General features: G+C 32.8%; 2 protein-coding genes across 5 annotated transcripts; one reads left to right on the plus strand and one right to left on the minus strand.

Moving 5' to 3' along the window:
* The first annotated feature begins 197 nt into the window (after positions 1-197).
* LOC125055500 (serine proteinase stubble) lies at positions 198-20308 on the plus strand. 4 transcript variants are annotated; one of them, XM_047657962.1, is made up of 9 exons: positions 3846-3923; positions 8345-8772; positions 11390-11569; positions 14605-14850; positions 15393-15570; positions 15993-16185; positions 16669-16773; positions 19354-19461; positions 19795-20296. In XM_047657962.1, the coding sequence occupies exons 2-9, from the start codon at positions 8502-8504 to the stop codon at positions 19972-19974; spliced, it is 1461 nt and encodes a 486-aa protein (XP_047513918.1). In that variant the 5' UTR covers positions 3846-3923; positions 8345-8501; the 3' UTR covers positions 19975-20296. The 4 variants fall into 4 exon arrangements, with proteins under 4 accessions (XP_047513917.1, XP_047513919.1, XP_047513918.1 ...); XM_047657961.1 differs by lacking the exons at positions 3846-3923; positions 8345-8772 and adding an exon at positions 198-551 and having other exon boundaries at positions 19795-20308; XM_047657964.1 differs by lacking the exon at positions 14605-14850 and having other exon boundaries at positions 19795-20281.
* Positions 17560-19125, minus strand: LOC125055501 (myb/SANT-like DNA-binding domain-containing protein 3). Its single transcript, XM_047657965.1, has 3 exons — positions 18832-19125; positions 18261-18567; positions 17560-17867 (listed from the first exon to the last, which is right to left on the minus strand). Exons 1-3 carry the CDS (start codon positions 19009-19011, stop codon positions 17839-17841), a joined length of 516 nt encoding a protein of 171 aa, XP_047513921.1. The 5' UTR covers positions 19012-19125; the 3' UTR covers positions 17560-17838.
* Positions 20309-21608: the final 1300 nt, after the last annotated feature.

The following is a 21608-nucleotide window of genomic DNA, read 5'->3' on the forward strand; positions in this document are numbered from 1 at the left end:
ACTTTGTCGTGTTAACATCATTTTTCGTCACTTAACAACCAACATCCGGTGAGAGAACTTTCGCTTTCAACATTTAAAGGCATAGAAATTTAGTATTAATAAAGTATTTAATTTGTTCGGCAGTTTTAATTCGGGGTAAAAGTGTCAATGGACATTAACAGAATAAGCTTACAAAATGGAAGTAGTTTTTAAAATACTTTTAATTATCAAAATATGGACAGTGACAGCCGAAATTGATTTAAACAATGTGAACATTTCAAAAGATATATTAAGTGAAAACAATAGTGCGCTATTAAGACTTATAAACGAGAGACGGTTCGATGAGAATTTAATCAAAAATGTCGAAAAAAACACTGGTATAGTTAATAATTATGAAGAAATAACGGTGTTAGAGGACGGTGAATTGAAAAGCTTAAAGTACAAGACCGCTAGACCGATGATACCAGTGAAATTAATAGTGCGTAATGAAAGTGATGTGACAGAAAGTGAAATGACAAAAAATCACGACAAACTGGACAAAACTAAATCAAAGTTTTTTGAGGAGCTTGGTTGTAAGTACTTACATTTAATAGGCACAATTTATATTTGTCTCGAAAGAGATTCTTAAACAGTTATTATGAATCAGTAAAAGCGATTGAGAACGAAAGTCCTCACGAACGTAATAATAACACCACTTTTATCTGTATCACTTAAATCTAAAAAAAAGCTAGGTAGCTCTGCTGTGCCGCTGTAATCTTCGCCATGCGATGATGATGGAGCAACAGCTGCTGCTTTACTTTATGTGAGTAGAGTTCTGTCCCCGGGGACATTTTGTTTGTTTGTAATAAGATTTCTTATTGCGTATCCAGGGAAATTATTGTAACGTTTATGTTTTGTGTTATTTTGTAGGAGACGCAGGAGCGTTGAAGTCTTTTACACAGCCGTAGTCTTTTAGGCAAATGATATACAAACAATAATTTACATATACTAAAACAGTTCCATAGTATAAATCAGTTTTTAAAGATTCTTTAGCTTAAATTCATTTTCAATCGCCTTAAAATAACCTTCAGTTATAAAAGCAATACACTACAAGATTACCATCTCTATTTTAATCAACCGTTACGCCCGACAATGACCCCCTTCCTTATACGCTTAAACGCCTCTTAAAGAGAGATATTAGCTACAGTGATTTTTGTAATCACTCGATTTAGCATCAAAGTTGCGAAGAGGCAATTTATCTTTTATAAATAAGATCTGTTTTATGTTAAATTAAATAGAATTCCTGGCAGCTTGTGCTCCGGGGTCGAGGCGCTACCGGGCGACTTCCCTCTTCCACATAGGATGAATCCTTCCTAAGGTACAAAAATACGTGGACGTCGTACCTACCAGTTAGAACATAACTATTAACATATAGCAAATTAAAGTTACTACTAGTAACTAGACTTATTGAAGGGTTCGTAGACTGTGACTCTCTCTCTGCAGTCAGAAGCTCATGTCTGAGCGTCGTGGTCTGCCAGGAAACATCTGGAGCGGACAATCTGCTTCCACCGGTTCCTGTCCAGCGCCTCTCTTATAACAGTGTATAGTTTTGAGCACTGAGTCTTTCATTTGATCGATCCATCTAGTTTTTGAACGGCCACGCGATCTTTGGCCTACTGTGTTACCAACCACAGTATGGCCGAAATAAGATATAATTCGCTGTCGGCATATGGTAGACAGGCGAGTTGGGTAGATGAATTGGTGCGCTTCGCAGTCCACGGTATTTATAGCATTTGCCTCCATCACCACATATCAAAGGCATGAATCCTTTTCCTTTCTCGAGGCAAGATAGCCTGTATGAGTCTGATTTTCGTTTTGATACCAATTCCTCTGTTCTTCCAGATGTTGCCTAAACATGTCATGGCATCTTTAGAATGTGACGGAGTATGGATAAAATTTTGATAAGTTATGCAATATTTTAATAGGTAAAGGTTGAACAATAAACAAAATCGATTAGTCATACTTACTTTATAATTGGCCAGGAAGTGTTACACAACGTGAAAGTGTGTTAGTCATCTTTGGCGATGCGAGCGTATACATGAATGCTTCGAGCTATTTTTCTAATATAGAAATATTTACCAAGAAAAACAAACGTTTTTTTTCCTTTCCTTGAAGGCACTTGTAAGTCCTCAAACGTTGAAGGTCTATTAGCACTTTATTTAATGTCCATAAACAAAAATTTGTTGATGTATGAAAATAGATTACTCATATTAATCTTCGTTTATGATATTTCTTACAAATAAAGTAATACATTAAAATAATAAAATGCTTAAACATAAGAGTCTCTCCTCCAACTTTGATTTTGATTCTTTTGACTCTTGGGCCGTGGGGTTCAAGTGCACAGGCGCTAATTAAAGATTTAAGTTGGCGTCTGGTAGATAGTACTGCTGACCCTAGAGCTGGTGCTTTCCTCGCTCGACGAATAAGTATCGCAATACAGTAAGGAAATGCTGCCAGCGTTAAAGGTACACTGCCACAGGATCCAAATTTTAAAATTTGTTATAATTTCTAATTTTTAAATTTATTACTTTTATTACTATGTAGATTAAGAATATTGGAAATACATTAACTATGTTACTATAAAAAAACAATGATGCTTTTATACAATAAACAACTCCTATTTTTGACGTCAAACAATAATAATAGATAATATAACACGCCATAGACAAGATGACGTTTACATTTTCGAAAAAGGAATTCTTTTTAATTAGTAATTGTTTGACTTATGGCTGGATACACGTCAATTGTCCTAGATACGTAGCCTAGATCGATACCCAAAACCTAGTTTAGTGACGTTTGACGTTCTAAATATAAAAATTAAAAGTAAAACCGGAGGTGGCTTTCAAACAGCTCTCGCCGACACCTCTCTCTAAGCGCCAGCGTGGGTTGCCAACCTTTTTTATTTCTTGCCTTTTATTTATTTATTAACACTTTGCAGATGTACAGTACAATTAAAATAATTGAAAAAAATCTCAACCATTCAATACATAAATAAATGATATTATTTATGTATTGAATGAAAACGTGCAATGAATTGAAAACGTGGAAATAATTTCATAATTTTGAATCCATATAAAGAATTGTACATTTATATTATATGCTATGATATTTTGGATAATCTATAAGAAAGATCTTTATATAAATCAGAATCATGTTGACTTTCACTTCCATCTCTGAGGTCGTACCCCGGTGCACAAATAAAATTTTCTGCCTATGCGCGCATTTAACACCAGTTCGCACGGTAAAGAAAACATCGTGAGAAACCCGGAATACCTATGACCCAAATTTCGACGTAGTGTGTCAGGCACTAGTCAAGGCTGATCACATACTTACATCCCTTGGGGTAGCGTAGAAACTTGGGGTCTTTCTGCATCTTCTACTGCATTTATGGAGAGTGTGCAGCTGAGTTTCATCGAACATCGAAGCAGAATACAAAATTCCACCCTTATCACCTCGACGTGATACTCAACAACTGAGCGTTTTTTAAAGCAGTTTTTGCCATGCATCACCACTATGTGGAACTAGTCGCACACTGAAGTGCGAAGAAAAGAGCGTATCTATCCTAAATGGCCGGCAACGCACTTGCAAGCCCTCTGGCATTGAGAGTGTCCATGGGTTCTCAATATCACGTAACATCAGGTGAGGCTACCGCCCGTTTGCTAAAAAAACTTGCCTAATAAAAACATTACCGTTAATGTTTTTTTAATAATATATGTATATCTAAATTTACTCTTGTCAATATTAGTTAATATAATATATTTAAATAAGAAAAATGTTGAGTACCTCTTACCAACAAGTGACCGTCCAACGGGTAAGATGCGACAGTACCGTGGTAATGCTATTTTCAATAGCACGCGTAAATAATTAAAATACACATTAAAAATAAATAAAAAAGTGCTATAGTGGTAAGTGGGAAAAAACGTCGAAAATGTTTTATGAATCTAAAAGTTTTTTCACACCAAAAATAACTTCCTTAAAAATATATAATTAGGTGCCTTTAAATTATTTGATAATTAAAATATTTATTTGAATTGTCTTCTAAAAATATTTTTTGTATGTTTGTAATATTTGTGATGTTTATTTTTGTTTCTAAAATTGTAAATAAAATAGTCGACACGAAACACATTCAAAAATAAACTATTAATAATTTAAACTAACTATTCATATTAAGATTTTTTTTGAAAATATTTATATATAATATTCATATATATAATCGCAGCGCAACTTGTGACTTGGTATATATAACGTCTATACACAAATTTACAATATCTCTTCAGTCTTCGTTACCTAAACCCTGATTCTCCTTTACAGCTCTGAAATACACAGCCTTTTATGCATACATCGTATTTCTTTATATAAGTGCTTTAGTGAAGAATAAAATTAAATATTGTTATAGTTACAGTATAACACTTTAAAATGGTTACAACAAATAACTTTGAAAGTTATAAGTTAAATTGTTTTTTCATCATATTTACTCAAAGAGAACTAGATTATGTCAAGAAACGGGGCTACGTTTTTATCCGTAGGCATATTCCGTAATCACAGAGATCGATCATAAACAGTAGAATCATAATAAACTGTCAAAAATTAATGTGCGCGGACCAAAACAACAATGAAGTGAAACGAAACGCTTTTTTTGTAGTGTTCAAATATCGAATTAAAAATCACACGTCGAATAAAATAAAATAGTCAATATTAATCATTTTTAATTATTTTACCCTTTGAAACATGTTTAAAAAATTAAAAAAAAAAATGGTGTCGAAAAGTTACCTGAAATCATACAATTTGTAATATTGCTTTAATATTTCGTTCTACGTAACAATGCAATGATTAGAATATAGCAATTGTCTCTACATCCGCAAAAGAATTGTTCGTCTTAAGTTACGACAGTTTATATGTAAAACTGTTGCGTTCTGTTTCACACGAATCTTTTGAGTGACCTCAAATCGTGACTTAAAAATCACATATTTTTATCGTTTTTAATAGCGCATGAGTCGCTCTATTGCTTATGTAGATTATTCGCATGTAAAGTTTGGATTTGTACACGATACGGAATTGTATTTATTTGTATATTTTACAGCTAACATACGTATTATAAAACACTTAGACAATGAACAAAATAGACAAAAATATTTAAAAAAAAGTGCGTGCGTACAAAGTACACATGTCAGAAATGGCAAAGTAATTTTTAACTCTTGTTCATACATATATACAAATCTAAAAAAATGATTTCTTCGACAAAAGCGCTGCACATCTTCGTGACGTTCCGTAAAAATTTTATCCTCATACCTAAAGAAGTTTCACTTCAATAAAAGAAAATTGAAATTTAACATTAAACGAACGTCAACTAATTCTTAATACTTCAAATAAAAAACTAGATTGTTACTGCTCAACAAATTCAAAGTCTTCCCGCCCTTTCCTTACATCGTCTTTGGTGAGGTGGGAAAGATATAAATTCTATTATTAATCGGAGTCTGAGTTAGTTTTTATGGCTTTAGGTCAAGTTAATCCAGTCTTCTAACAATAACGTTACATAATTACGGCCTAAAAAGAAAGCGCACACGTAATTGATGTATAGCGCGGACCATCTTCGCGATTCGCTTTCATTTTGCGAGACGTAATATCTACGCCATTATGCCTATGTAGTCCCGTTATCTCACTGAGATGCATTGCTTATAAATAAATAAAGCCTCAGATTTCTGTATCTGTTTCACGATCATTTGTCAATCTAATAGACAAGACGGTGATCAGCCTGACACACGCTGTCGACTTTTTGGCCCGGATTTCTCGTCGAGCGAATGTTAAATGCGCACATGGAAAATCCATTGGTGCACAGTTAGGGATCGAACCTACAACCTCAGGGCTTAGAGTAGCACGCTGAAGCGCTTTGCAGTGTTATTCTAATTTTTTTTAAATAATAAAACGAACTTTCATTATTATTCAGAGACTCATGCAATTTTATTTTATTAAAAGCAATCCTGATGACACTTGCATACATTATTCCAGTAGTTGAATAAAATAAATTAGTGGCCCTTTTAGGTCTAGGCCTCAGATATCTGTTTCATGATCACTTCTTTATCTAATAGGCAAGTAGATGATCAGCCTCCTGTGCATGACACACGCCTACTTTGTGGGTCTATGGCAAGCCGGTTACACGATGTTTTCCTTTACCGTTCGAGTGAATGTTGCGCACATAGACAGAAAGTCCATTGGTGCACAGCCGGGGATTGAATCTACGATTTTAGGGTTGAGAATAGCACGTTATAGCCACTAGGCCAACACTATGTCGCATCAACTAATAGGTTTTTTAAATTATGCCAAGAGAAAACCCTATCAGTTGTGTATTTGTTATCTTTGTTTCTTTGACATTAACTCGTTTAGTTACAGCAATTAATCCAATATCAACATGCGTTTAAAACGCAATGCACGACAGTAATAGATTATAGAATATATTATATTGTCTATGGTTTAAAGATAAAGCAAACAGCTTGTAATTATTTCATGTGTACATTTGTTAAATATGTTTTAATTAGAGAGTATTGGTATCTGTATAAATAATTTATAGGTTGTATTTATATGATAGCAACTAATTTGTAAAAAAAAAATGATATATTATAACATACTAGTGGCCCGTCCCGGCTTCGCACAGATGGACATTTACTTTTTAAAGATTTTTGTAGATATTGATATGTTCTTTAATATTGTGGAACATTTTTTTGTTCTATCATCAATAGTTTTCGCAGCGCAGGCGATGAAAGATATTTTATATGCATTTTTTACACATTAAGTAACATAATTGTAGTTTTAGTAGGGATTATTTTTATTTTCTTGCGATTAAACCCTATATTAATCAGTGATAATGTTCGTTCTTTTAAATGATATGTGACGTTTGTCAGCGACTTAAAAACTTATTTTGTGACTTTATATATTTGGGATTAGGACGTTGCAAATAGTATTTTTAAATGACTCCTTTCACTGACCTCTTAATGAAAAATATAATATATCCACTATATTAAAAAATTTGAATACCACATTGTTTTATAGTTTTTTAATTATTTTCTCTATTGTAACCTAATTTCAGCCTTTTTACATAAGATAATAATATGCCGTAATACTACGTGTTAATAAAATAAATTGCGTTTAAGTAAACTGATTTTCAACTGTTAAAAAAGTTTACAAATGGGGTTTAATATGGAAAGGCGTGTGTGATTCGCAAAAACTTATTCGTTATTCCACCACAATGAACACAAAACATCATCCACTTGTGACGTTTTATTGTAAGCTATACCTATTTAAAACATGTCCAGCCTTAGACAACTTTCAAGGCAATTTAAAGATTTCCACACCCTTAAGATCAATTTACATATCATTTAAATGAAATAATCGTTAACCTACTGTACACTCAAACATAAACTTTATTACATAGTAATAAGGCCAGTTCCAGGATAAACCCAAGACGTGTTTAGGTTCTTTTGACTTTCGTACGCTTTCGAAAGTCAAGGGAAAGTTCTATCCAAAGAGGTTAAACCTTATCTAATTGTTTTATTTACGTGATTTAAGGTTGATACAATTTATTATGTAATAATGGTTGTTATTAAAACAGAAATTTACCAAGTTACTTTCACAAGCACTTTATAGTATGTTTACGACCATTTTAAGTTAAAGTCAAAATTTCATTTTGAGAATTGTCAAGTTCACTTCACACGCAAAAAATCTTTGACGGATCTCAAAACTATATTTTGATTAACCTAAAGAAGTAAGTATTTATTATGTACTAATAAGTGATAGAATGTAACTTAAAAAAAAGGATAACCAAGTGTAAAAAAACATTTAAAAGCGACATAAAAAATACTATACAACATATTTTCATGAATACTAACCAATTTATTTTGGCACGATAGTTGGATAGCAGGTAATATAATTTAATTGACAAACATAAGTATGGTTTTGACTACATTCGCAACAATTATATTTTGGGTCTAAGCTCTAAATATGGTCTCATGCCTGTAAAATGTCACACGAGTGTCCTGTGTCAGTTGCAGCTTGTACCTATGCTTTAGTTCTACTAATTTAAATGCTCTATGGTATCATTTTATTCAAAAAAGAACCTGAAGAATTGTATGAAATACATTTCAAATACTATAAGAAGTATGATCATATTTTAATTGAAGTTTATAAAAGTTTAACATAACATAATATGAAAAACTCCTTAAAAGAAAAACGTAATAGATTCATAAAACAATTCCGCGTTGCCATAACAAAAGGTAAAAACACAAACATAAATAATTGAAATGTGAAATTGTGTCATAATTAATCCAATCCGCAGATAATGAAAAACATTGCGTAATACATTAGCACAGAATAAATAAAACATTAACACGTAACAGAGAAAATGAAACGAAAGTGAATCACGTTACTTCCGAATTGGGCGCGAACGCTTCAAGACGTCAGTGTTGCTATGCATAAAATTGTGTCAAAGTGAAATGTGTGTGCGGAGCGCGCGAAATTTCAAAATTCGAAGAAGAATGTTGTGTTTTATTTTTTTTATGGTGGCTGTGGTGAGTTGCTCGGACACAGATAATGACGTTTTTTCCATGGACGACAGTTTAGAAATGTCAGATAGGCGGCGGCCCGCGAATGGTCAGGAAAAGGACATTTTATTATTAGACGCGTTGGGGAGACGAAAGGGATCATATAATAATGGATACAGCTCGTCACAAGAAGAGGAATCGATAATGGACTTGTTGGGAAAGAGTAAGTATATATAATAATATGATATGAGGCACAGAACACTCTCACTGTATTTTACTCTTAAATTTGGAGCATATAGGGTATTTTGTGTAGGTGAGTAGGTAATATACGTTAAATGATAAATTTTAATTTCAATATTTAATTTTTTTGAAGCTTAATTACATTAAGCATTAATTACTTAAAAAAATCATCCGGATTTTGACTGATAGAGACGTTGCTTACCCATAATATTTATATATTGTCAGGTGAACGACCCCAATGTCAATATATCATTTTCACTGATTTTATTCACCGTTCATTATCTGTAGACACGCGATCTTAAATCAATTATGTTCTCAGTAAACATAACATTGATAAATAATTACTATCAAGCATATCCATTATAGAAAATCCATTATACATATAGGAGTGCGTACGTTCTATGAAATTTTGTTTGTCACACCTTTACGGCTTAAGTTTTAATTTATATATGAAAAATACATAAAAGTACATAGGTTAAATAGCTCATTTTTACTAATCGCACTAGATTCGTACACTCAACACAAACAATACTTAACATTTCAATACCATTTTGTCGGATAATAATAAGCGCAGAACTTTAAAATTCCCACACAGGCGAAAAGAAAAATTTCCGTAAAGACAAGCTTTGTTCCGTTAATATTTACTGTTTAAAAAAGTATTGACGTTGTTCCTCCAATGAACTGCATTCTCTTTATCTCTGACGAAAAATGCACAGCTCCTGTGATTTTCAGTGTTTTTCAGCTAGAATGGAACATTAAGATTCAATACAATCCTACATTGATACTAAACTGATACTTAAACTTTAATGTTGGAAGGTGAGTCGAGTATCTGAACAAACAGAAAACCTCCGCAAGAATCTTTTTCTTGCCACCAGGTTGTGGACTCAAAGAGAAGATTCTGACGTCCGCCATTCGGTGCACATGTCCCAACCTTTTAAGCCTGTTCCGTTGAATCGGACAAGGTTGGGAAAAGGTTTGGTAATTTTAAAGAACGGTTTTTTATAAGAAAGGTTTAGTTATTTATAAAATAGTGTAAATTCTTAAACTCCTAGGTTTCATTTTCGGGTTAGTAAAATATGATATTTTATTCACGTATCATCTAAAATAACTAGTCTAGAAGAGCTAAATAGTCAGCAAATATTTTAGCCAAATAAACAAAAATTTATTATTTTGTAAAAAAACTGGATTGAAAAGAGTTCCCAGTTCTTCTGCTCTGCGCTTGATTTGACAAAGTAAATGGAAATTTAAATCATACGTGTACATTAACTTACCTAAATAAATAAATGATATTTTGATTTTGATTAAAAACTAAGAGTGAGAAGTGATAGAAAGTCAAACTTTTGATCCTTTGAACTTACCAACAAACGAAACAGAACAGTTTGCTTAAAATCCTTTTTTGATAAACACAGTCCCTTTTTATTTTCAACCATGTATCTCCCGTTTAATTTCTACAATTTGATACCCTTATAGATTATACAAAATTATGTTGTAGTATAATCCAATACAAAACGGAAAAAGAACAATAGCTAGATATTTTAATTAAAACTGAACTAATACAATGCGGCGTAAATATTTCATTGAATAATTAAGCGTACAGCCGGAGGTGCTGTAATATGTCGTAAACCACACCCAGTCGCTGACTAAGTCTTCTGCTGCAAGCGAATATATAATAGATTTGCTATAGTCAAGTTATGTGTCATAAAACGTTTAATTAATAGTCAAAGTCATAGTAGAGCTACTGCCTTGCGATTCTGTAACTGACTTTTCGAACTCACACAGCGGTTTTCGCATCGGCGGTCGCTCTCAAATCAGTCGTGAAGCAGTCATTTTATGATTTGGCATTCTGATAAACAATAAACTACAAGCTCCCACCATTTCAGAGCAGGGCTGTAGTGAGAGTAGAAATAGCTTTTCATTAACAAAACAAACATTGAAATGTAATTAATTGTAAAAGGAATTGCAGTAAACGTACCTACACTGGGGTCAAAATTTTAAATTTATTATGGTGTAACCTATTATTATTAATATGTGAATAAGCAGAATTGAGCAGTGTTGGCCTAGTGGTTTCAACGTACGACTCTCAAACCCGGAGTCGTAAGTACGAATCCCGACTGTGTACTAATGGACTCTCTATGTGCGAAGGAAAACGAAAGAAACCGGTTTGCCTTAGACCCAAAAAGTCGACGGCGTGTGTCAGGCACAGGAGGCACCTACTTGCCTATTAGATTGACAAATGATTATGAAACAGTAACATCTGAGGCTCAAACCTTAAAAGGTAGTAGCGCCACTGGTACACATTATATGTACATAATTTAAAGACAATTTTACTAATATTTGTATTTATTAGAAATAGATCTTGAGACATCAATAATAACCCTAACAAATGACCTTAGTGGCTTAGTTCTTGGGTTGAAGTTTTGTCGCATTCGTTCCTGCTCATGATCACTGAAACAAACACAGAAGTTCGCCTATCTCATACTCTTTAAAATTTCAAATAACGCAATAATAAAAAACAATTTTCTTCCAAATTTAAGCTTTACGAGAATTTTTATTCATGAAAATGACCAAAAACAAGATAAATTAGTGTATCATTGTTACAGTGATACCACAGACCTGTCGCTATCGAGGAGCCAGGTACTCGTGTGGCCTGAGCATATCCTGTGTCCTGGGAGGTGGGAAACCTCTGGACTTGTGTTCTGGAGGGATGATCTGGGCCTGCTGCGTCGACCGGGACACCACTGAAAAGCCCACGGAGATCGCACCAATCGTACATAACGCCAGTAAGTGTTTAACTTAATACAATCTGTGAATTAGTAACCGAGAAATTTTGTTGCATGCGGGCAATTGTCAATTCTGGATGTCAACAATTTATTAGATTATGATACACAGGTCACATAGTTAGCGCTATGACACGACTTTTTTAATGGAACTGGAGGTAAACGATCAGGAAGCTCACACGATGTTAAGTGAAACCGCTGCCCATGGACCCTGACATTACCAGAAGGCTCGAGTGCGTTGCCGGACTGTTAATAATTTATATTTTAACCACTGAATCTTACCTTAAGGTTGTTCGAACCATGGCTACAATAGATTTACTATTAATTTCAATAAATACCTCTCTTAAGACATTGCGTTGAATAATGGTTTAGTTCACCTTTTATTAGTTTAAAAAGACTTAAAACTAAAAAACTTAATTTAAGACAACAATACAGCTTAATTGTCTTAAAAGCTTTGTAAGAGATTAAACCTAAAGCCTACTTAGGAAATTTTAGGTTGCTATGGTGATATTAGAAGATCAGCGATTCGATTCTTGGCTTTTTGTTCGTCGTAATATTGTACCAATAAATTGTCACTAATTTTTGTCATTATTAAAATTAACTTTGTAGCTAACCCCTGTTAATATTGAATAAATATGCATATTAACTTGTGATAACCACCATCATTTTTTAAATGTACAGTACCATATTAAGACAGAATTATAAAATTCGGCGACTGTCTCAATTGATAATGTATTTAGCAGTATAGTGCGTATACCATGGTAGAAGTTGTTATAAATAATATCGGGAATGTCTATATGAAAATAATATTCACACCAATACTTGCACATAGCATAGCATGAATAGAAGAAAAAAAATCGCTACAAGTATATTGTAGGGAACAACTTTTATTTAAATGTTATTTGAAAATGGCAACCCTGAGTAGTTCCAGTGAATGGCCGTTAATTGAGTGAGCGTTAATCTGAGTTTTCCCTCTGATATAACTCTCGTAACCAGAGCATCAATAGATCGGAAAGCGAAAATTACTAAGTGAAATTGAGAGAAAGTCGCCGGTCGACCGTTAACACAATAAGATGTAAGTGACATGTAATTAGGAATTGTTTCTCGAAAGTAAATTATAGGTGTTTAAAATTGGGGGTTCGTTGAAAATTGCGACACGCATGAGCGGCTTATAAGATGGTCATAATTTTAATAAAAAAAGTCAAAAGTCAAAAACATTTATTCATATAGGTAACAATGTACACTTATGAACGTCAAAAAAGAAATATACATTAAATGCTTCTAATTTTATATTTCCTACCAGTTTTCAAATCAAGGGCGTAGAACGGAAGAGAAGAAGTGGCAATAAACTCTCCGCCACTCTTTTTAATCGCCAAGTTCTTTGTTTTACACAACGTTTGTAAGGAGCTGCAACCATTACAGCATGTTTTACATGACATCTTAAGTAAATAATAATAATAAAATAAATTAAAAACAACGCTTTGTCCTCTATCAGCAGGAGGCATAGTGAAATAGGAGCAGGCACTTACATTCTCGTGGGAACAACACGCAAATACATAGTAGATTCTGTGCCCTCAAGTCACACTTTGTTGGAATGAAAAGAGCGTTTAGAAATATATTTCTCCCTACCCTGTTGTCCCCATCAAGGCGGTTGGGGCTGGAAACTGGATAGTTTGTGTTTATTTGTGCTAAAATCAAATCCAAAAATGATTTAATGTGCATTTTCAACGAAATTGTATTGTTGGATTAAAAAATATTCTTGGACATGACAATTGTAGGCAAGGGCGGCAAAAACTTCACAGCTTTGAAAATTTGTTAATCCGCCAAAAAAAATTTAATTCCTGTTTCATAAATTATCTGTCTATCAAAGTTAGAAATTGAAATAACTAATAACCTAATCAACAAGAAACCAAATTTCTCTCACGTAACTAGCTATGTAATGTTATTGAATAACGCAATTACATAGAGAATCATTAATCATTATGTTTTCTACGTAATGGCCAATCGATGATGGTATACGGGTAATCATTTCCGATGTAATTGTGATGTAATGATTAGTTGAGTTATTTATTCTTATATAGAAAGTTTATGGCTTTATAATTTCGGTTCATTACGACGAATGTTAATTACATTTTTCAATCTTTATCTTTTAACTCTATCATACTAACTTCATTCGATCAATACTTATATTATAAAGAAGGATTTGATGTTTTGTTCGTAATAGATTTTCTATAACAAATAAATTTTGAATTTGTAGTAGAAATATAAATAGCGCAGCGACCAAGAGTCCGATCGGGAAGCGGTTGCTCGCGTTATGCTGGCGTTCCCAAATTTCGGAGACCAAGGCTCATTATTAAATATTAAGCTACATTATCAGCGATCAGCTTTTATTTTTTTTGTTTGGACCACAAAATTAGGACAAACACATGATATAAACATAGAAAAATAAAAAAGCGGTGCCGTCCCTATAACATGTGGACACGACCAACCAGAAGTAATGATCAGCTTAAATGAAGAATATTGAGAAAGCGGGAAAAAAGTGCTTGTGAGCTTCCCAGTTTATTTGGTACAACGCGCTGTATTAATATGGATTTCTGGAACTATAGGTCCCTAAAAAGATTCCTGTTGTAAGGTGTGTAGGTCATGATCGAAAAAGTCTATATTATAATGTAACGACGAAACTCGCAGAGGACAGTTTTTTTTATAAGATTATAAACATAGATTAAATTAAAAAATTACATTGTAACACTGAGTTGAAGAATCCAGTGATTATAGAAAATTCAAAACATTTCATAAGTATATTAATATGTACTTATTTCTAAAACTATGTTGTTCTATAACCCCATTTATTATCCGGCGTTTTACGTTACAAAAATATCTGATTTTCTTTTATACAAAAAAGCAAATGTATAATTCTAATCACACTAGAAAATTGTCCATAACTCTATAGAAAAGACAACAGATTTACTTATATGATATGTTCACCACGCAACAATCAGACCATACTACCAACATTACCTACTCATTTTTCACACCAGGCGACCTGATAGAAATCATCGGTTCGTTCCCTCACGACACATACGAAACAAACCAATTCGAAGACCCAATCATCATATACACGGATACCCGGCCACACAAACCGGTTATGGAACCGGATAGACCGAAACCGGATTGGAATTACTTTCATGTGAAACCTTCGTATCACGAAACCACAACGGTTTACCCGGGTTACGAAAGTGGTGATGATTATGTACCCGTGCATGTAGCAAGACCCAGTTACCCGGGTATGTTTTGTTTGTTTAATGAGGTGATTTGGTTTTTCGATGTGACAACACTTTAACTGTTCATTTGTTTTTGGTACATTTAAGTAAGACGTGTTTGCTGGATATCTTTGTTTTTTGCAACTGGTAACATTTACTCTACATACTTTCTTTACACCACGTCTATAAAAGCGGTATTAAGTTTATTAAACTCTTTTAAAGAGTTGTCACTCGTACCTTCCTTATGCCTTATAAGGAATAATCGACTGAACATCGAATTACCTCGTAAATCTTTTTCTATCGCTTTTTCAGCACTGCGTTTTCATAATCATCATGCACTTTTGTTTAGAACACGCTTTTGCACCGCGTTTTCTTTGTTATGCTTTAATGGCGGATATTTGGTATTATAGCTATATTTTACGTACATTTTGGGTACCCTCAATATCAAGCCTTACATAGGACGATTCATAAGACATGAGTGAAGTATGTAAATATTTTAGCTAAAAAAATACGCCTTGTTAAATAATAAAGCAATGTTACATAGATTCACTTGCTATCTTTTTCAGGCTGCGGAGAGCATTTCACTCGTTCCAATCGCATCGTTGGAGGGCATTCGACTGGTTTCGGCTCACATCCTTGGCAGGCTGCGTTGATCAAGTCAGGGTTTCTGAGCAAGAAGCTCGCATGTGGTGGCGCTCTTATATCTGATCGATGGGTCATCACAGCAGCTCATTGTGTCGCTACGTAAGTGATTTTATTGTTAACATATTACCACAGAATACGTAAATAAACAGTGGTGTATTTCAATAGAAACTAATATATTTTACATTGAATGGTTGGAGTCTAAGGGTATTAAGAAACGATATTTAGCGCTAAAATGCATTAGATTTTGACATACGTCATCATATCATCAATCATAGTTCGCGCTAGCTTTCTTTTCACCCTCAAAGCCATTCACAGACGAGGGCGCATTTAAAATCTGCTTCAGGAGCGAGAGAGACTCACAGCCAACTTTAAATGTTTATAAATGAGATCATCTACTTGTATACATCAATAACAAATAAGATAGAGCTAGACCAAAGTGGTACCATGACACCAGACCTGTCTTAAATTCAGCAAAAACGCAAAGTAATTAATTATTAATGATTTGTATATATCAATTGCAGCACTCCAAATTCCCAACTGCGCGTGCGACTCGGCGAATGGGACGTACGTGACACAGGTGAACGATATTCACACGAAGAGTTCTCAGTACAACGGAAGGAAGTGCATCCGGCATATGAGCCTGCTGACTTCAGGAACGATGTGGCGTTGGTCCAATTGGATAGAGGCGTCGTGTTCAAACAACATATCTTACCTGTAAGTAGTTTGTTTATTATTGGATTAATGACTGAAAATTTAGTCTGTCTCGGCTCTGTCGAAGGTTCTGTAGATAATTATCAAGTTGATTAAATTTACAATATAGGGAACCATTCAACACCTAATAATAATATAAACGCTCGGGTTGCCTTGGTCAAAAAAAAGAAAACATAGAAAATATAAATAGAATAAAAATATAGAATAGATTTTTTAAATATAAAAAAAAAATTAACCGTGCTGTACACGTCTAACGATTTGATTAATTCATATCGTTATTTAAAACTGGGTTGCCACATTTTTTATTAAAGTGATTGGTTTTGTTGTCCTGCTTTATATAAAAATAAATATATTTTCCCATAGGAAGTCTATTTTTCTTATAGAATTTAATGCATCACATTAATTTGCATTTCAACTACTTTAAGTCTATACACAAAAAAAAATTATTTAATGACAATCAATATATTGAAAAAATTTGATTTTAAGGTCTGTCTTCCACAAAAACAAATGAAGTTAGTGGGCAAGATGGCCACCGTCGCTGGATGGGGACGAACAAGGCATGGACAGAGTACTGTGCCATCTGTGTTGCAGGTTTGTTTTGAAATATCTAACACTTTGAATGACAAAAAGCAATTTGTATTCCAAAGAAAAGAACTTTGATATTTAAAATATTTTTTATTAATCTCTTAAAACTAACTAACATTACACAGAATAAAAGATTCTTTCTGTGTTTAACTTAATTTTCTTTTAAACTAGTTTGGTCTAATTGTTATGTCTTAAGTAACATAAACTTAAAGAAAAAGTATCTATATGATGAAATTCATTTAAATAATACTTATTATGGTAACCAACTGGCTTAGTGGCTCATGGCTGGTTCTGGGTTTGATTCCCAACATCAGAATCCTTTCGAATTGTTAGATACAGGCTGATTACCTGCTTGCATATTATGTTAAGTCATTTGAGCTTTTAAAACTAGTGTAACTACTCACTAGTGTTTAAATAGTATTGGATAAACTATAAAAAGGGCGTAACTGACATAGAAATTTATATATATTTATGTTTATATGCTCATAACAAAATCATTGCTTTCTATAGAATCGCCATACTCAAAAGAATTATGATTTTGAATATAGATTTTTTTTAAATACAGCAAGCTGAAAAGATCTATTGTCATGTAGTTAAACATGAAATACAAGAAAATAAAGTATTTAGTATTGGTATATTCTATTATAATATTTTTGTAAGAAATGGTAATACATATTTGTTTTCAAAATATTCATTGTAGAAATATAGAAATCAAAGTAATCCTGAAGTTTGCAAATTAAATAAACTTAAGTGAGTATATCATACATATAAATTCATAGGACTTCATCCTATAAATAGGGTTCCCTTCCTAGGGACTAATGAAAGAGAGAATTTCCTGTACCGTTCCTTATGTTGTATTTCCAGTATATTTTAATAATTGACCTTCACATACAAGAATGTGATTACCGTTCTGTGTCTTCCATCAAACTCGAAACCAGTTTAAAAAATTAATCATCCCCAAAGCAGTTCATTATTTCGGGGACATATTTGTTCAGTTTTGTGACACAGCTTTTGCTCAGTGAGTTCTTAAAGGCATAACAGGTTTAATATCTGTTAGTCATGGGCACAACTTTATTTGTAGTTTGTTTGCTCTATTTCAGCTGGAATAGAGAAGTTGCATATTTTTTTTAATTATTTCAATATAAATAAATATAACAGAAAACAAATAGAATAGATTTCTTAAACTGATAAAATTAAGGAATTAGAAACAAATTTGTTTTAGTTAAATGCTTAAGTGAATGCTATACAATTTCTTATTTATTACTTGCAAACCTAACTCCGACTCCAGCTTCATGTTAATAGTTACTTAGTAGCAAAAGTTCAGACTATTATTAAAAGACCTTTTTATCTAACTAGCCTTGCTTATAACTGATGAAGGGTGCCTTTTGTGAAAGTTGGTTTTTATCTACTGCCTCCAACTATATTTAATTTAATATATAATTTTTATAAGAAAACTTAGACATTAGAAGATGGTTATAATATGGTAGCCTTACATTTATTAAACTGCTGGTTGTATATTAGCTCAGCTAAATCTGCCTTTGCCTTAGCCTCTCTTAACCGTTCCTTTAAAATGTGCATTTCTATTTCATGCTTTTCATTCTTTCTACATTCTTCCTGTTGATCCCTATAGTTAAAAGTTTGTAACTCATTGATACCCTTTTCTAGTAACTCAACTCTCAAAGGATCCTCATTCTGTGTACCATTCAGTTCAGGTTCTTTTTTTAGAATTATTGTTTGTCGTTTGGCTTTGCTCCTTTGTTTCAAATTGAGCCATAATCGTCTTAACTGTTTTGGTGTTGCCTGAAAGTGCCCATGAATAAACATTAAGAAACTAGCAACTAATAATAGCATAAACATTCTCTTTATAAAACTTTAATGAAAAATTGTTCTTTTGGGACAATATATCCATAAACTTGTAACCACAGAATTTTATATACACCAAAACCGGCAAACACGAAGTCGTAACAAACAAACTTTTAATAGATTTAAGTTAGGATTTATTGTAAGTTAAAACAAGCTATATCATATTTTAATGGAAGTAAATTTTTATTGTAAATTACTTACATGGAATGACACGTGTGGACAAGCGTTGTATTCTTCACCAATTTGTTGCCAAGTTGCATTCTTTTGCCTTACGGCTTCGGTGTGAATATCCTTATTTTCTACAATAGCATAGTATTTCTTTACAATATCACGTAAACATTTCTTCTCATTATAAGTAAATATGTGTTTTGTTGTTTCCATTTTTACTAACTACTGTTTCTTTATTTCATTTTTTTTATACGAAATAATAAAACATAAACATCAACATTATACAATCGCAAGTCGCAACTCGCAACTCGACTCCAAAGTCAAATGATAAATTTGACATACTGTCACAGGTCACTGTACAATTTTATGACAGCGGCCTGCGGCATCATATACCGGCTCTTCGTTACGTTCTCCGCAAAAAATGACGACAGAATAAAATTTTACTAGTTATATACTACAATTTCAAAACAGTATAAATTATTAATTTTAATGTTTTGAAATAATATATTAAGTTTTTTGTATAGTAGTACTAAAGTCCTCTTTTTCAATTTTCAGGAGGTGGATGTAGAAGTTATACCAAACGAAAGATGTCAGCGATGGTTCCGTGCTGCTGGTCGGCGGGAAACTATTCATGATGTTTTTCTTTGCGCTGGATACAAAGAGGTTGGTCATATTTCTGCACAACGAATGATAATCCCGGAATAGCGAGATGTTTTTTTACTCCACCAAACAATCTGGTTGTGTTTATAATTAGAAACCGCCGTTATTTTGTTTATGTAGACGCTAAACGAAAACAATAATTCTTATTCTATTTGTTCAAGGAGTTGAACAAAAACTGCACAACATTTCACCTGTCATTTATACTCTAATTAAATAAAATATGTTTAATCGTTTCATTTAACTCACATTTGTAATTTATGTTTTACGAACGAATTTTTACAAAGTTATTATAAAAAAATATTCGCTTCAATAGTGAAATGATAATTTCTGTTTCAGGGTGGCAGAGACTCTTGTCAAGGGGACTCCGGTGGACCTTTAACTATGAAATTCGAGGGGCGAAGTACCCTCATTGGCTTAGTTTCTTGGGGAATCGGTTGCGGTCGTGAACACCTTCCCGGAGTGTACACTAATATACAGAAATTTGTACCATGGATAGATAAGCTTGTAACTACATAAAGTAAATAGTGTCAGTATTATTGTTAGCTTTTTCATGCAATTTCCATAATTGTAAGAATTTCGAATCGAAAAATACATTGTATTGTGAAATTTCTAATTAAAACTTTGTGTAAAGCTTCGTATGTGATAATAATAACTAAATATTAATACAATTTGGTATTTTATCAGGAGATTAATGAATTTTTAAATTAAATGTTAGGCTTATTTATTTCCTAGATACAATATAGGATTTTTCATTTTTTATAAAAGATCTCGAAGTGAACTTTTGCGTACGTAATTTCATTTAATGATAATATTTGTAAATAAATAGATAAGAAATATAAATCATTATATTGTATTATTATTTTTATAATAATCCTAAATTATTCTTAGGATATTACCATGTGGTACATACTTTTAGCTTGTCTATTTATTAATTTTTATTTAAATAAAAAGTTGAAAATAATATTATTTTTATTTACAGCCTTGCGATTCTGTAACTCACTTTTAAACAATAAACTACAAGCTCCCTACTTATCTAGTCATAGCATGCGATTCTTAGTCCTGAGTCGTGCGTTCAACTTTCGTGCGACCTTCACTATATCTCATTTAACTCGAAGCCACCAAAGCAGAAGCCCACAGTAGTCATCAATGCTCGCTCATGCATTTATTATAGACTGGAGTGCTTTGTACGACTCTACTTTTCTTGACAAAGTTCAGTTATTCACTTCTTCTGCTACCAAACTCCTTGGTAAGCCCCAGTAAACCTGTTAAACTCAAATATTTTCCTAGCTCTCTGATGCAATCAAAATATTAACCAAAAAAAGCCAGAACCATTCCAAAAATGATAACTGCCGTTTCTGATGCGGAGCGCGGAAAATATAACGGTGCTTATTCTTCCTTTCTTGCTGTTCTTCAACTTATTACTCACATTTTCAATTATTTGGTTACTAATGGAAAATAGACAGACGACTCCATAACAGATAATTTTTAAGACAATGTATTAACTAAACATTATTTACATGTTTGTAATTTGAATGGCAAAAATACCTATGAAAACAATTATCATTAGAAGCCAAAAAGTAATATAAAGAGATAGAACGGCGTATTAACATGAGCTGAAAAAGTTTTGGTCCGTGAAGGTAAATTTTCCCTTTACTTAAAGAATATTGTCTTGGACAACTGAATTTTACCTACACGTCTGTCAACCGTGGACTTACAATTCAAACAAAAAAAATGTGTGCGTGTACTAAGTGTACACACGTAAGAAGTGAAACTTCTTTATGACCTTATTTTTCGATATTCGATTTCGATTAAAATGATCTACTATATGCAACTTAACGAAATTGGTTAAATAAAGTTTAACAATAGGCTTATTATCATAGACATGAATACAAATACAATTATTTCATTTTACCTTATTACTACTAAGATTATTACAGAATTTCATTAATTGTACTAGAATTATTACTATAATTGTTATCGTTATTATATATTTTTGTTATTAATGGCTTCGAATCTCTTCGGATCAACCGTGGTAGGGACAAGAAAAAGATGGCGCGTAACTGAAAAACGTGACGTTTTGCTACAAAATTTCTCCCATACGTCGATAAAAAATTCATTCTAACGCCGATAAAGAAGTTTGACTTCAAAGA

Source organism: Pieris napi, chromosome 13, assembly GCF_905475465.1.
Source record: "Pieris napi chromosome 13, ilPieNapi1.2, whole genome shotgun sequence".
Lineage (NCBI taxonomy): Eukaryota > Metazoa > Arthropoda > Insecta > Lepidoptera > Pieridae > Pieris > Pieris napi.

What these genes read in the sequence shown, in the direction of transcription:
- LOC125055500 (XM_047657962.1), top strand. Translation starts at nt 8,502, where the DNA reads ATGTGTGTGCGGAGCGCGCGAAATTTCAAAATTCGAAGAAGAATGTTG. An exon ending in ACCAATCGTACATAACGCCA is followed by an intron (nt 11,570 to 14,604) that starts GTAAGTGTTTAA and finishes TTTTCACACCAG; the next exon opens with GCGACCTGATAGAAATCATC. An exon ending in TTTGCGCTGGATACAAAGAG is followed by an intron (nt 19,462 to 19,794) that starts GTTGGTCATATT and finishes TTTCTGTTTCAG; the next exon opens with GGTGGCAGAGACTCTTGTCA.
- LOC125055501 (XM_047657965.1), bottom strand. Translation starts at nt 19,011, where the DNA reads ATGGAAACAACAAAACACATATTTACTTATAATGAGAAGAAATGTTTA. An exon ending in GTCCACACGTGTCATTCCAT is followed by an intron (nt 18,568 to 18,831) that starts GTAAGTAATTTA and finishes GGGCACTTTCAG; the next exon opens with GCAACACCAAAACAGTTAAG. An exon ending in CAACCAGCAGTTTAATAAAT is followed by an intron (nt 17,868 to 18,260) that starts GTAAGGCTACCA and finishes TCTCTATTCCAG; the next exon opens with CTGAAATAGAGCAAACAAAC.